The sequence below is a fragment of the Musca domestica genome, unplaced genomic scaffold (genome assembly GCF_030504385.1).
Source record: "Musca domestica strain aabys unplaced genomic scaffold, Musca_domestica.polishedcontigs.V.1.1 112, whole genome shotgun sequence".
Taxonomy (NCBI): Eukaryota; Metazoa; Arthropoda; class Insecta; order Diptera; family Muscidae; genus Musca; species Musca domestica.
The window spans coordinates 1,682,426-1,699,103 of record NW_026712140.1 but is presented as its reverse complement, the minus strand read 5'-3'; the positions used below and the strand labels follow the sequence as shown (position 1 = coordinate 1,699,103).

Here is a 16,678-nt window from a genome sequence, read left to right as displayed (position 1 = left end):
GAAAATTAATGTTCCCATAAAACAAATATGAAACAACACTTTTGTATTTTTTGTCTGTATAGTTTTGATTGAAGGGAAGTCAGGAAAAAATCAAAACCCTTGAGCTATTCCCTCGTATAAGTGCAACAGCAAAAGAGTGACAGGAACAGCCATAAATGACTGTGAAAGTGACAAAATTTTTTCCGCCTCAAATGAAAGATTAATTTATGACAACCCAACAACAATATTGTGCCCAACTTAGCATCAAACTTAAAGTTTTTTTTTTTTTTTTTCAAAAATGTTTTAGATTTTAAAATTGAAATTTTATCTAAAGAAGGGGGGAAGGCAGTCTAGCAAGAATTTATGTAGATAATCGTGTCTTATTTCACCCAAATCAGGTGATAAAAATTGTTTTTATGCGATTGGAAGTTTTTGGTTTCAAAGTTTTGTTCGAATTTTCCTCATTTTCTTTCCTGGTAATTTATTGAAGTCCTAAAACAAATTTGTTTAACATGATATTGGGAATGTGAGTGTGGGGATTTTTTTTTTGGAAGTGATGGAAAGAGATGCATCTCTTTTCACTCAAAACTGCAGCATTTTAAAAATGTGTCTGGTTGTCTAATAAATGTCTTCATAAATTTACACATTGTCATTGGTAGCAGTAGTTGTTGTTCGCCGTAAGTGCGTGTGTGTGGCTTTAATGTTTCACTTTTGCCTACTTTAAAAATATCATAAATTTTAGCTGAAATCACTTTTGTGTCTCTTTCTCCGCAGTTGATGAAGTTATTTCAGCGTAAAATTTATGCATTTGTAGTTTCATTTTTTTTTGGCATAATATTTATGTTTACATTCGTTTTGGAGCTTGTTTTCCATACTATTTATTTAATTTGAAATTTGTCAGTAAATGAGGACAAAAGGAAATGGAATGCATGTGTTTGGCCAAAGGAGTTGGAGTGGGAGGTTATATAAAAAAAAAAAAAACAAAAATGTGTAATTTTTGGTTGCAAAATGTATTTAAGAACATCCTCTATAAAATATCGTATGTTTGCAACCATAATCACAAAAACTAAGATAAAAACCACATGTAATAAATATATTTCTCATATTTACTTGGATTGTCATTATTAAATTATTCCCTAACAACAATGACCCTAATCCGGCGCTCTCAAGTGCTATATGTGTATATTAAATTATTAAATTGTTTTTAAAACCCTGAGAATAGACAATGAGCATCAGCGTCCGCGGTTAGCTAGTAGCAGCTGGACAACAAGCTCAGCACTTAATATCCAAGTCAGCACAAAAAAATGTGTGAATGCGTGAAAATTATGTTGATCTATGATCATAAATTTAAATAAATAAAAACAATTTTAAAGTTAAATTTAAATTTTTCCATTGCTAAGCTTTTCTAGGTCATCGTTCACAGACTTAAAATGTGATTCGTTTTTTAACAACTGCTCAACTTGTTACGTTCTTTTTTTATTTTTAGCCTCTTCAAGGGTTTTTAATTAAGTCATACTTTTTTTTATAGGGGGACATTTCTCTTCTTATAGTTTATTTAGTTCTTGTCTCTTGTTTGTTTCCATTTATCATGTTTTTTGTTATCCATTGACAAGAACAGAGAAGCCTTAGCAACAAACCAATTGTTTGTTGGACTCATAAAGCTGGGGGTCCATTTAGCTCAGCTTCTTTTTTTTCTTATTAATTTTCTGGTACAATAAAAAATGAACTTGCATTTTTTCTCCGAAATAAGAAATCTCTGTCCCGCATATGTCGATTGATTTATAGTAAATTGTCAATGGAAATAAATAGATTCGAATGAGAAAATGCATGGGAACTTGGAGATAACAAAAAAATAAAGTCATTAAACTATTGTTTTTATTAATATTCTATTGATTTGATTATTAAATAATTAAAAGAAAAAAGATTTTCTGGGAGTTATTTCTCCGTATTCGTACTAAAGGGTGAGATAAAAAAAATGCAACAAAGTCAAACGCTAATATTTTTTTTTTAATTTTATTGAATGAAAGCAAAAACTTACACTTACGAGTTATTCACATTAGGAATAATCGCAGAGGTCAACTCAATCGAAAGTGCAATGAACAAGTCTAGCATCAAATTTTATAATAAGTTTAGATTTGTTCGAATTGGTCACCCTTGGCACGAATGGTCGTGGCCTTCAAATGGCCAATGAAACCGTCATACGCTGCCCGAATGTTGCTCTGCGGTATGTTGGTCCATTTGTACTAAACTTACAATTGAAGGCCACAAAAATATTAAAATTTTTTTTAAATCAGAGCCTCTAAAAAATACTTTAAAAGAAATCAAAGATTAATTCATAGTATTTCAGAAAATCTTGCTTTTTTAAAACATTCAAATTTAAGATTTTATGAATAGGGTCGATAACGTACAAAGCCAATATAAGGAAAATATAATTTGAGGGACGTGAAGTCGAATGGAAAATTATTAAAAAAATGACAAATTTGGGTTTCATACAAGGACTTATAAAGCCCGCAAATTAGAGATTAAGAACTTAAAATCAGATTAGAAAAAACTTTTAAAAATCTGAAAATTATGACCTCTAAATATTCCAAAAAATGTTGAAAATCGAGAAGGAGGGCTGCGAAAAAGTTCATGAGGAAGAACCTCAAAGCATGCAAGATAACGAAGTCATTAAAAAGAAAATATATATTTTGGCACAGATAGTCGAATGTTTCCTGTAACCTGATAAAACTCAATCTCTAACGTCCCAAACTTTGCTCTTTTTTGTGGGCATTAGTCTTTAGACTGTTATCTGAGATAGCGTCCACTCTCACAAATGTTACAAATATTTTGTTCCATCCATAATCCATTAGAATCAGAGAAAACTAGTTTTTACTACTCTTGCAATTAAATTAATGTACACTAATTAACAATTGAAAGAGGCTAATGACAGATAGAGAGAGAGAGAAAAAAACAACCATTTATGCAAAAGCAAAACAACAAATTAAATCCAAACCAAGCTCAGCTCATCAAACATACACACACACACACACATAAACATTGGGCTACAGAGCAACAATAAAATTATTCGCATCGAGAATTAAGACTCTAATTAAAGTCAGCCAACAAATCATAATCAAATTAAAGAGAGGCAGACAACAGCAGCAACAATAACAACAACAATGGTACTCAATGCGGAAAACAAAAGATTTAGATATTCAGTTACAATTTAGCATTTAAAGTGAACGAAGAATTGTTTTTATGAGATCGAAACAACGAAACGCAATCGATGTGAATTCCGCTAAATTTTGTTTTGTGAAATATTTTCTTAGCTGAAAAAAGTAAAATAAACAAAATTAACAATCATGTCATTTCGAAAACCAAAATTTCGTTTATTACGAAATTGTACAGTGTTCAATCGTGCAATAGACAACGATGCCGACGATGAAGACGCGGATGCTAACACAACAACTGGCCATTATATTGATATGAAGCAAAGAGGTAAAATGGGTAGCGATGCAAATAGTTCAAATTCTTGAAATTCTATTGTCAATTTAGAAAAGAAGGGAAAGAGCATGAACAACATTGCGAAAGTGCTTAGGTTGATAAAACAAATGGCAAAATTGGCTAATTGACAGCTACAAATCAAATACAAACAGAATCTCTATTAAATCGACATCACGAGATATTGAGCAAACTAAATGACTTAAATTTGTATACAAAAATAAAATCTTTAAAGTTTTGTAAAAAAAAAAAAAAGAAAAAACGACACAACAACAAAACGTTTCTTTTATAACAACCCTTACCATCCATTCTGTTTCTTTTCATTGTATTAACCATTGTTTAAATGCCTACACCATGAAACACTTAACAGATGTTGATTTACAAAAGCGTTACCCCTTCCCTCACCCCGCATGCCTGCCTGCCTCTGCCTGCAATTTTGTCATTGCTTGTGCAAAATTAAATTTCAATTTCTCTCAGACCTCGACGGTAATATGCCAGTCTTTTCGTTGGGCTTTAATGCATTGTCTGAGATGTCACTTGAATTGTCTGTGAATTGTAAATGAAATATGTCATTTTAATTTGAGTCACCGAAAACCATTTTCAACGTTAATCCTATAAGAGGGGTAGAAGAAAAAGAAAACGACAATAAATCGAAAAAAATAATTAAAAAGGCTAAAATATTTTTAATAAATTGCAATGAGTTTAATAGCTTTAAAATTAATAACAAAAATGCCTACAAGTTAGGTGGTCTTGTAAGGGAGTTTAAAAGAGAAATCCAACGAATATTGCAGAAAATTGCAAAAAAAAATCGAAAATTGAAAATTATTTGTAATTATATTGGGATCTCTTTTATAAAAAAGAAAATTACATCTCCGGCACCCTTTTTTGAAAATTGTATGATTTATGTTTTGATGTGGTTGTTGGAGCTCAAGAAAACATTTTTTTTGAGGACTTTACTTGATGTGGAATAAAAAAGTGAACTGAATAAAACGTTAAACAGGAAGGAAAACACACACACATATACATTCTAGACGTACATGTGTGAAGAATAAGCAGCACAAATCCCCAATACAGCAGCAAAATACCAACACCGGCTCCCTCAACATCGAAAAAATACAACAGTGGCAAAGATAACAGAGGCAGTCAGCGGTGCACGTAACACAAACAAAGTGTCACAACAAATACAAATACACAGTGGTTAAAGGAAATTATTGATAAATTCAAAAAAAAGGAGAGGAAATATGTTCAAATTTTAGTTAAAAAGAGGGCAATGGATTGGATAGCCTTTTAGAGCTTTATCGTCGATTTCATTTTTTTTTTATTTTTTGGAAATGTTTTGCATTTTGAACATGTCAGGCCTGAACGTGGTGGTTGCGCAAAGTTTTAAAATAAAGTCTGTGCGCTGATTTGTTCGTTTTTACTCGCGAGCGGGAGAACTCCAAGAGTAGGAGTTACATACAAACTTAATATACACCCCTTCCTTTAATATCTTTAGTTAACCATCAAGTTACTCCTGTTTAAAAATTAGTATCTCCTTGATTTTGGAAGAATTTTGCTGTTTGCAAATTAGAATCTGCTCGAAATAGCATCAAATTTCAGAATAAGTTTAGATTTGTTCGATTTGGTCACCTTTGGCATGAATTATGGCCTTCAAACGGCCAATGAAACCGTCACACGCTGCCCGATTGTTGCTTTGCGGTATTTTGGCCCATTCTCAGCGAGGCGCTTGCTTTAGGCGATCGACACTTTGGTATTTTTTAGTGCCAAGCTTGCTTTCCACTATACTCCAGACATAATAGTCCAACGGATTAGTATCCGGAGATTTTGGTGGCCATTGTGCGCTGGAAATGAAGCGAGGGACCCCATTTTGTAAACATTCTTGGGGGGCGCGTGCTGAGTGCGTTGGTGCTGAATCCTGTTGGAATGTCCAAGGTCTGCGGCCAAAATGTTTGCGTGCCCAAGGCTTTAATACACCCTCCAGAATATTTCACGATAATATGCGGCATTTATTTTGATGCCACGGTGGATTAATACGACCATCGACTGTTATGGCGGCCCACATCATCACCATGGTCGGGGCTTGAGTTCTGGTGTCCAACCGAAGTTGCACATGTTCAGCTGACCTCTTTGGCAAACACGATAATTTTGTTTGTTTACAAACTGTTGGACAACGAAGGTATTCTTATCGACGAAAACCAAATTGGGCAGTTCAACACTTTTGGCCAAGCGAAGCAAATCTTTAGCTATGAGTCTATTTTCTATCTGTTGCGGTGTAAGTTCTTGCACTTTTTGGAACTTCAATGACTTTACATCGAACCATTTCTGCTGTTGTTGCTGTTTTCTTCCGCCCACTTCCTTGACGTCGGGCTACGCTACCAATATCACGATAACGAGCGATGGTACGAGACACAAAAGATTTATTCACATTTAAATGCTGGAACGATAGCCACTTGTGCTTTTCCAGCCAAATATAAAGAAATCACACTATCACGCTTGAATTCCATCACGAATAACTTTTTTCTGGAAAATTCTCACCAAAATGCTTTTCTCCGCTTGTAAACAATATAATGAGCTGTTACTGGAATAATTTTAACAACTGTCGGAAGAGTGGCTTCGAAAAGACAGCAATCTGAAATTGGTTGCAGTTTTTTCATCTCACCCTGACTCTCGTAATATTTTAAATGCAGGTCCTAGATTTGGTGCAGTTTCGACAAGATTTTTGACATCTATTAAACTTAAACATACACTTAAACATCCGACTGTAATTTAAAGTTGGGGTTATTTGATGGATAGAACTTCTCTTTGTTAAGGTGTTTATTCTCTATATTCTTCTTCAACTACCTAGTAATGCAATAAGTATCATTACTCTGTCTTGTTCACATATCTATTTTGACCTAATATATAAAAAAGTCTTGGCGCCCAACGTTTTGATCGATCAAAAATTTAGTATGAATTCCCAAAAATTTTGTGATTTCTGCATTTTATTGTGATATATTTTTGGAATTTTCCAAAAAAAATATATTTTTTTTCTCTCCCACTGTGCAAAACAGAAGCTAACTTTGTTGTCTTTTTTCATTTTCCCAGAGATTAGTCTTAAGCAACTGCTGCGGATGCTGTTTTGATGCATCCCTTGTTGTTTTTTTTTTCTTTCTGTGTGTGTTTTCCGATTCACTTTCTGCTGATGGTTCCGTTGATGCTGCTTGCTTTGGCTGCCTGCGCACAGTTGCAACTTATGGTGGGTGTCACAAAAGTTCAACATTTGCCTCTTTAAGTAGGGAACGAACGTTGAGTGCAGTATTTGGGTGCCACGCTTGCCGATAACATCACAAACAAATACAAAAGAGACCAAAACAAAACAGTAAATCAAAAAAGTAAAAAAAAAACACCAAGAAATCCAAAATGTGAAAAATGCAAACAAATTAACGAAAAAATATATGTGTGCATATATAAAACAAAACTTTTGATTTTGTGCAACTTATTGTGCCTCTCCATCTTTTGTAGTAGAGTAGGCTTTTGAAACATCAATAGAATAGAATACACAGGGCCATTTCTCCCGCTTTTTTGTTTATTTAAATGTTATACAGAACGTGACTAAATTTATGTTATTTATTTAAACTATTGTTTTTTTTTTTTTTTGCTGTTTCATTCGCCGACACTAAGTGTTTTATAAACGTTTTCTCATCATTTGCTAGCCAGTGCCGCGTGGTACTAAAAAGGATTTATGTGAGACAATTTATTAACTTTATCGCCGGCTTGGTTTGCTTGGTTAGTTTGAGAGTGGACGTTGTTTGAATATTGAATTTAAAGTGCTGCGAGTGCTACTGTTGTTTTATTTGTGTTGTCCAGATGTCGCTGAGTGGTGTAGATAATAGTGTAGGTGGCTTTGTTTTTATTCTTTTCGTGTAATCTAAGGTAATTTATTGTTAAATGTGTGTGTTTGTTTTATTTTATTTTTTTTGTAATTTCGTTGGAAATGTTGTAAGTTCTTTGGTAATAAAAAAAAGTTTCTTGCATTACGACCACCTTGGATAGTGGATTTTCTGGGGAAATTTATGGCGACAAAATAATGGCAAATAAAAATTATTTTTAACCATCATAATTCAAGGGATTTTCAATGGATATAAATAAATATAATAAATATTTGTGTGAAAAAAAAATATTTTAAAAATGAGCCGTTTTAAAATTAATGCAGTTTGATACGTTATGGCGCCCAATAAAGCTAATGACGTGTCTGTTAAAAATGGAGGACTTAAAAGTTAGGTCAACATTTTGAAAATGTGAAATTGCAACATGTAATGGCTCCTATTAATAATTATTTCTGAAGTTATTATTTGCGATTTTTATAAAACCATTTTCAGAAAAAAATAAAAAGAGTAATATTTTCCTTTTCTCCCAGTTGGTGAGGAAATTTTCCAAAAGTTGTAAAACATTATTTTTATGGGGAGAAATAAATTTTATATTTATTTTTTAGCTTTCATGTAAAATCATGCGGAAAAAAATCGAAAGAATAAAAGGTCTGTAATTCTTTCTTAACATGTGGGAAATTTTTCATATATGGCGCCCAACGTGTTATTGCAAATATTTGCATTCTCGCTTCAAAAATAATATTTAAAATACATTTTTTTCGTACTTCCCTCTAAAGCATTTCTCCAGATGTAAAAAAAAAAAACGCTTTAACATTGCATTGCAATTTGTCTACCCCAATTTTGCAAATTACAATGAAACAGACCAACCCGCAATTCCGTTTGTTTATCATGTGTCTGGCACAATAATCCTGTCTGGCGAAATCTTCAACATGTGTAGTTAACTAAGAATGCAAAAAATAACTAAATGCAAACTTTTGCCAAGAAGAATTTGTATATAAAAATAGTCCTAAAAACATTTTTTTTTTTCAACAGACACAAAAAATAACATTTCATGCACTCCCCAGCCATCATAAAATAATATTCCAGAAGAAGAATGCTGGAATTCTTCATGTGTTCACATGACAAGTCTATGGAAGCCAGAAGACATGGAATGGAGTTGTAGGCAGACATGTCTCATCATAATGTATACTGTATACATATGTATATCTAATTAGATTTAGGGTTAATTACGAATCCCTTTAATGGAAATAAAAGTTTTAGAACGTTAAATAGGGAAAGCTAATTTTTAAAAACTACTTGTAATCTCAATTGACAACAAATATAAGACCCGATAGAACCTCTCGTTGGTTACCAGAAAATAGTAAACCAAAGCAGGGGACAACCTTAAATGCAAGATAACATTTCAAAATAAAATACAAATCATACGTTGGGCGCCAAAAAGTAGTAATTTTAATCTTTAAAATACGGCTATATTGAAACATACGAATAAAATAAAAAGCCCATATTGGGCGCCAAAACGATCAAAACATGCAATCTAAACTGGCAGGAAATAAAACACCCGATAGAACACAAAATTGGGCGCTGAAAATAATAACCGGTTTTCATAAAACACTTGGCTGCCAAGAACTATAAAAACCTATAAACTAAACTGGCAAAAATTAAAAACCCGAAGGATCACCCCTACCAAACGTTGGGCTCCAATACAACCCGGTATTCTAAAGCAGACATTCCTTTTTCACAATCAATCATACAAATTTTGAAAACTACAGAACTTCTGCAAGCGACTTCCTCCCACAAAAATGCAGACGAAAAATACTGCTACTTCGATAACTATTTTTTTAATTCCCTTCAATTTCGTAACAAAAAGGGCAAACTATTATCAGCAGCTACTCAAAACATTTATCTTTAATAAAAAAAACCAACAAAATACAACTCTAACACTTAGAGGACAATTTTCAACACATTTATTGTTGCAGTCAAATATCATCAACACCAATGGAACATGGCCATGGAATGCTTAAACAAATCACCATCAAAACAAATACAAAGTGTCGATTTGTTTTCGTCGAATGGACGATTGTCGAAATCTATGGTGACACAAATGTTTGCATTTAATCGCTTCTGCATTTTTTCTGTTTTCGTTTTTTTTTTGTTCCCATCACCCCACCCCCATCAAACATACATGGTTGGCTGGCTGACTGGCCGGCCATAAAAGAAATCCTATGTAAATATACAAACAATAAATACACACATATCAACGATATGCAGCCAAATCAGTCAGTCAGGCAGACAGTCAGCCAGCCTGCCATCCCATGCCATCCCTAAATGTCAGATGCCGGTAAAAGGGAATATAGCATAAAACCGCATGTAATAGGGCTCTGTATTGGTAGGGACGTTTCAAAGTTGGCCGTCGGCCTTGTTATCAGTGAATATTGTCGTTTGTTTTCGCTTTGTCTCAATTTGTTTTCCCACTCATTTCTGTTGCTGCCTTTTTTCGACTTTTTATATTGTATTTCGTATCTTTTCTTGTTTTTTTTTTTTTTTTACTTCTAAATTTACCTCTGAAAATGCAGAGTTTTCTGGTGGCTGACGACTCTGGATATTCTTTACTAAAAATTATGTTTTTATTTTACAGACAACTGTGGAACCATGAACAGCAGCATGAGCGGCAGCTCTACTGGTTCATCAGCCTACAACATGGACGACATTCTGATTGTGACGGCCAAGCACAGTGAAAGGGCAATATTGAGAGCGAATTTCTTAAAAAATCATTTCGATAAAATTACCAAACAACGTGGACGCAAACCTTTTAAGTGAGTTAATATTTAAACGAAATTTAACCTTAATTCTTTATTAATTTCTATTGTTTTTTTTTTTTTTTTTAATTTTAGCTTTTTGCACATCAAAATCGAAGATGGTCCGTTTAGTGAAGAAATTGCTTATAAATACCAAAATACTGCCTTGCAAATTATCATACTGTGTCCTGCTTTATTGGCTCTCTCCCATTCCCTGTTGATGTCCCAGCTTTTGAGCATAATTCGAGTGGAGAAAGTTTTGGGTATTCTCTTGGATGTTACCGAGGAAAAAGTCAAGGAAATACACAAATCGGGTAAGTTTGAATTCAAAAAAGATAATTTTGAAAAAAAAAAAAAAATAATTGTTGTTTTTTTTATAGCTCTTCCCAATTACTTAAGATGGCGCCGATGTGTCATACGTGACAATGATCAAGCTCAAATAAGTAATATCTTGGGTATTGCCACGGACATTTTAGGCCGTGCCTTGTGCCAACGTCCCGTTTGTCATGACTCTGGCTCCAGCATCTCGCGCAGCATTTCCTCCTGCTCCGATGGCTTTACTATTCTACCCAAGAAAGTTAAAATTGGCCAGAATAAGGTGGTGGCCATGTTAAATGAAGGCTTGGAAAAAGACGATGTGTTGAAAATTGTTGTAGAAAAATCCGGTGAATTAATTGAAATACGTAATTTCAAGTGTCGCAATCCCTATACTGTGCAGTTTGCCATACCAGGTAAGATTTTTGCTTAATAAAATCAGATATTTTCTGAATCTTACATTTCTCGAAATGACAAGTATCATTGCCAAATTTAAACAAAGCTATAAGAGTACAGCATTTAAAAATTGTCCTATCACGGTATTAGGTGCTAAAAATTACAATATGCAATTCTTAAACATCATTCGGTTTGACTTTTCGAAAATATTAACATCTTTTCTGTTTTCTTTTCACATTTATTTTGTTTATTAACTAAAAATTCCCCTCTCTCTCTCTCTCCTCTGCAATTTTCTTTACAGAATCCTGTATGGAAATTTCCACCATGGTTGAGGTTCGCATCGAAAAGAATCACAAGAGCCTTGGTGCTCGCCCCATCAAATGTGAGTCGCGTCTGCGTGAATTGGAACAACTGTTGCGCACCGAAGATTCACCTATTGAGTTTATGTGCCATGCATTGGGTATTGGACCCACCGAAAAAGAGGAATTGGATATGCATTTACTGCAAAGCTTCCAAAAGAATATGCCACCCAATTTCCATTTGCTCAATGGACCGTATGAGAAGCAATCACATTTCCTTACAATGCGTGAAACTAGTCCCGAAGAATATCCCACGCTGTTACATTTCGCTGCCCGTTGGGGTCTCAATCGTTTGGCCATGCAATTGATGGAATGTCCCGGTGGTGACACTGCCTGTGGCATCAGAAATTGTGCCGGAAAGACGCCGGCTGAATTGGCCGACATGGAGGGTCATCACAAGTTGGCACGCAACATCATGAGCTTTTCCGAATTCCATGAACTCACCACAATGTATCACTATTTCAAGGGTCTGAGTAATGATAACAAGAGTAATCAAAACACCACGGCCAGTGGCAAGGCATCTGGCAACACCAAGGTGGTAATTGAGGCTGTTAAATCCCATCCCACCTCACCAAAGACCAAGCAACCCAAATCACCCAGATCACCCAAAGTTCGTGATTTGCCAGCCGATCAACAGGCGGAATATATGGAAATGTCCAGTGGTTCGGATCGCGAAAATACGCCAGAAACAAAACCAAAGCAAGAAAAAGAAACCATGGCCATAACAAACCTCAACTACATCAGCGTGGAAACTGAGGAGGAAAATTTACAAGGCTCATCGGCAGATGTGTGTAAAAACTTCGACTCTAACAAAGTGGTGACCACACCGGAGATCACCTCCAATGAACTGAATATCAGTGAGCCTCCATACTACGCCTCGAAGGAACAAAATAAGGTTGCCTCGAAAGATGTCACCGATGCTCCCATTTATCAAACGGATAAATTCAGTCAAGAATGTTCCCAACTGTTGGAGAATTGTACCAGTACCGCAGCAAACAATGATTATGTTTTGCAACCCTCAAATGTGCCGGTTCCAGCAACACAGCAACAACAACCTACATCCCCCACCAATACCGATGATGGTAACTATTTGTTTCAACCTTCCAATCGTCCAGTTGAGGAGGAATTCTTACATCAATCCAGACAAAGTTTAAATCGCATGGGTTCATCATCTCGTCTGGCCCATCAACCCACCTATGGCACTCTGAAGAGGTCGGTGTCCGATGCCTCCTCATCGGCCAGGGCCAATGTTGATGATGAACTAGCCGAAATTATGCACGACTTTAAGAACAATGTCCTGTCGATACGTGAAGTGGAGGTTTTGGTTGAGAAATGGAAGCATCGCAACGATGTTCAGCAAAGTTTCCGTGAAAAACAGGATCAAATCGATCAACTACGAAGGGAATATGAAAGGATTCAGGATCAAATTCGCCATCACCTGAAACGTGAGACACCATTCGAAAAAATCAAAAAACTTTTCTCACGACACAAATCCACTTCGAACTTGCATCACGACAAGTCATCATGTGTCGACAGTGTTTTGGATGAGACCAAATCATCGATTACCACATCGTCCAGCTTTAAATCATCTGCCAGACCCATTAGTTCATTGAGTTTGCAATCTGTTTCATCGTCATCTTCATCGGGACGTTTGAGTACGGGCAGCAATTGCAGTGGTACTTCACTGGGAGATTCGGGCACCCATTCGGATCACGATGAGCGTAGATTTGGTTGTCGTCTAGCATCACCGGGTATGGATAATTATTTGGTACCACCCACACCCAGACCGGTGTATACGCCCAATTCCACACCCGGCGATGAGAGACATCAAATTGTGTTTCCCTCCCCAATGTCATCGTGCACCAAACTCAACACCCCCACCAGCCCCACAAGTTCGGAACACTATCAAATGTTCCCCTCAAATATTCCCGTCTATAGTAGTCAAAATTTATCCACATCGTCGTCATGTAACAATTATTTGAATACCATAATGGAGGCTAAGCAGGAGCAGGAACACAACTATCAAAACGGCAATGGAGTGACATTGCAGCCCATTAAATTGAATGAGCGTTCAAATATAATCTATGGCAAACTTACTAAGTCCAATCCCAAATGTTCGTCCTTCAAACCTAAACAGGTTGCCATACCGCAAGTGGGAAGTTTAGAGATCCAGGCTGAAGTATATCAGAATGTGGGTGAGAATTTGGAAGCGCCTAAGAAGGAAAGTGAGCAGACACAATCAGAGGATCAAGTTGATGGAGCCAATGGAGATGATCATAATTACATGAATTGTTAGTCACGGGAAGAATATGGGAAGAAAAAAAAACTTTTGAGGTGTAAGCTTCACCTAGATCTGGATACTGCATTCAAAAGAAATGTTGTGCCTTAAAAAAGCTTTAAATATCTGTGGAGAAAAGCTTTCACGGTGTTCATAGACTTGATATAACTTGCGAATAAATAATGATAGATGCTTTAAAGATCAGTAGCACTAACTTCTAAGAACTGTTTTGGGGCAGCCTATGTTCTTTAAGTACGGAATATACAGGCATGGGAGGAGTTTAGATTTAAAGTCCTCAGCTGAATATTTAAATGAATTTATTTAAGAAAATTTCAAAAGATTCTCGAATTGGATATAAAAGATAGCATATTCAGAACCTTATGTATAATATAACATCTTCAAAATAAAGCTTTTCAATAAGAAGAAAAAAAATATATATAAACATATTCGACATATCACGATTAATGATCAAATCGAATAACCTTCAAGATAAGAAAAAATGAGAGCAAGCTTGACAATGTTCATAAATTTCCACATATCTGAAAATTTTTAATACCACAATAGTAATTTAAGCAAAAAAAAACTCTATAAGAGTATAAGATTTTATTTTTAAACTGCAAATTGATCTTTATTAGTATTTGTTTATTTTTAAATTTTTGTATTATTATTATACTTTTTTTTTTAAATTCACAACATAAATGAACAATGAGTATAAACTAGTTAAAATGAATATAAACTATTTTTTTTTATTAATATTAAGAACAAAACAAAAAAATATTTTAAGACTGTGGCAATATAGAAGAAAAAGTCAAAGTTTATTAATTTGTAATAAAACGAAATTGTTTTTAAGGCCAGTGCATGTACATTTTTATTTGTGTTTAAAACAATATTTTTATTTTGTTGATGAAACGGCAAACAACCAAACAAACATATTTTATAACGACAACAAACAATACATCATTGCATATTTGTATTTTTTTATAATTATTTGTAAACAATTAAAAAATGAGTCATCGTTTTGTTTTTTTTTTTTTTTAGTTCTAAAGAGTTTTTGTTTATTTCTCAACAATGGCAAACGAACAAACCAACGATTAACAAATTGAAATAATGAAAAAATCATTTTATTTTCTGTATTATAGAATTAGGCAGGATATTCTAAATATACAAATTTATATTTTAAGTTTAAATTAGAATGTTTAATTTGATAAAATTAAGTATAAACAAAAAATGGCAAAAGCAAGCAAAAAATCAAAAAAATATTCTACTTTTACGTTGTATTCATTCAATTAAAACATACTCATGTACTCATATATTTTTTCAAATAAAAACCACACAATATATAATGTTTAAAACCCCTCCAAAAACATATTTGTTTTATTTTTTTTACCCTCCGCCTTGAAAAGGGCGGTATATTAACTTTGTTATTCCGTTTGTAACATCCCTAAATATTCATCGCAGACCCAATAAAGTAAAATTCCAAGTCGAGCTAACGATATCCGTCTGTCCTTCTGTCTGTTGAAATCACAATACATCCCACATTATTCGACGTAAAGTTTCAAAATTTAGCCGAACAATTTGTATTGTGTCTAGGATGGTTGGTATGGAAAATGAAACGGTACTTCCCAATAATCGACATTTTGATGATTTTTGCTACCTTTGTTCACGAATTTGTCTAAAAATTGGTATTTGTAGTTCGTAATGGGTTCTAGCTCCTGCAGCAGAAATTAATATACAGGGTGAGATAAAAAAAAAACTGCAACAAAGTCAAACGGCATAATTTTTAATAAATGTCGGAAATATCATAAAATTTTAGAATAACTTCAGATTTATTCGAATTGCTCACCTTTTTGGCACGAATTATGGCCTTCAAACGACCAATGAAACCTTCACACGCTGACCGAATGTTGCTCTACGGTATTCTGGTCCATTCCCGGCGAAGCTCTTGCTTCCGCAACCTTGCCTTCCACAAAACTTTAGACCCAATAGTCCAACGGATTGGTATCCGGAGATTTTGGTGGCAATTGTGCGCTGGAAATGAAGCGATGTAAATGTTATTTTTGTTCAATTAGGTTAATTTTTGAAGCATATCACCGAGATTCGACTGGAAGAGAGTCTGTCAAATTTAGACCTAATCGATTTCGCTCTCATACATAGGTTTCATTCGATGTTATACTAAAGCATTTTAGAAGTCATAATATGCCATTTATAGCATCCATCCATCCGATTTCAAACTGAAACCTCTCAAAAGCCGTAATACACATTCAATATCAAAATAATTAAGGATTCTACTGTTAATCCTTAATTATTATTAAAATCATCAAATGCCAAGCACCCTTATTAAATAACAGAAGACCGTCCAAAAAGGATTTATAATTTCTATATGGCAATACCGTGTTATATTCCTAAAATCTAAAGCATACTTTTGGGCTCATTGAGTTGAATATTACCGGATTTTTTCTGTCTTTCTGCCTAAACGTTGAAATAGAGAGTAGAGATCGCAGTATTTTCAACAAAAGTAACTGCGATTATATCATTATTTCGAGGTGTTGAAACACTTTCGCATAACGCTAGCTTCTAGTTGTTGGTATATTAAAAGCCCCAAATGTAAAATTGTATAATATTGTAAAGCTTGGGGGAAGAACATTAGTGTTGATTTCATAAAAAACCAATTAAAACTTGAATACCCTCATCCATTTGGAACGAATTTAGAAATTTAAAAATACCGAAAATAAAAATACCAAATATAGCCGTCATAACGGGGTATATACGACGTGGACGTACATAGGTATCGTTTGTCATAAGCCATTAAGCCATTTATCATAAGCCATATTCAAATTCGAAACTTGAAATAAACGGTGAATAATGAATCTAAAATCATCAAAATACAGTATATACTGCACAAACATTACGAACTTCAAATGCGACATCTCAAACAATTTCGGTGAGTATTGTACCTAAAATCGTCAAAATACCGAATATAGGGAGGTACTGATGTATGGAGCCTATACGAATACCTGGACCTACATGGACAATTCTCTGTCGCAGACTGCAGTTCCCATTACGAACTCTAAATACTTATATGAAAACGTGGACCTACAAAGCCCATTTACGAACTTAACCTACTGGCAAAGTAAACTTGTTTTAGCCTTCTATCTCAATTCGTTCGAAAGATAGCGTGATTACAACGCAGATCAAGAATATATATAC

General features: G+C 34.5%; 1 protein-coding gene across 4 annotated transcripts in view; it reads left to right on the top strand.

The window, feature by feature from the left end:
- Positions 1-14,835, top strand: part of LOC101895140 (uncharacterized) — an 88,088-nt gene extending 73,253 nt beyond the window's left edge. For 3 of the 4 annotated variants that reach the window (XM_020036512.2, XM_005182815.4, XM_005182819.4), the window contains 4 exons: positions 9,964-10,141; positions 10,220-10,437; positions 10,504-10,854; positions 11,136-14,835. In XM_020036512.2, coding sequence (XP_019892071.2) covers positions 9,964-10,141; positions 10,220-10,437; positions 10,504-10,854; positions 11,136-13,489 — 3,101 coding nt within the window. In that variant the 3' untranslated portion in view covers positions 13,490-14,835. Of the gene's footprint in view, positions 1-3,366; positions 3,460-9,963; positions 10,142-10,219; positions 10,438-10,503; positions 10,855-11,135 lie in introns of those variants that run through there. The other variant, XM_005182820.4, reaches the window with a different exon arrangement.
- The last annotated feature ends 1,843 nt before the right edge of the window (positions 14,836-16,678 follow it).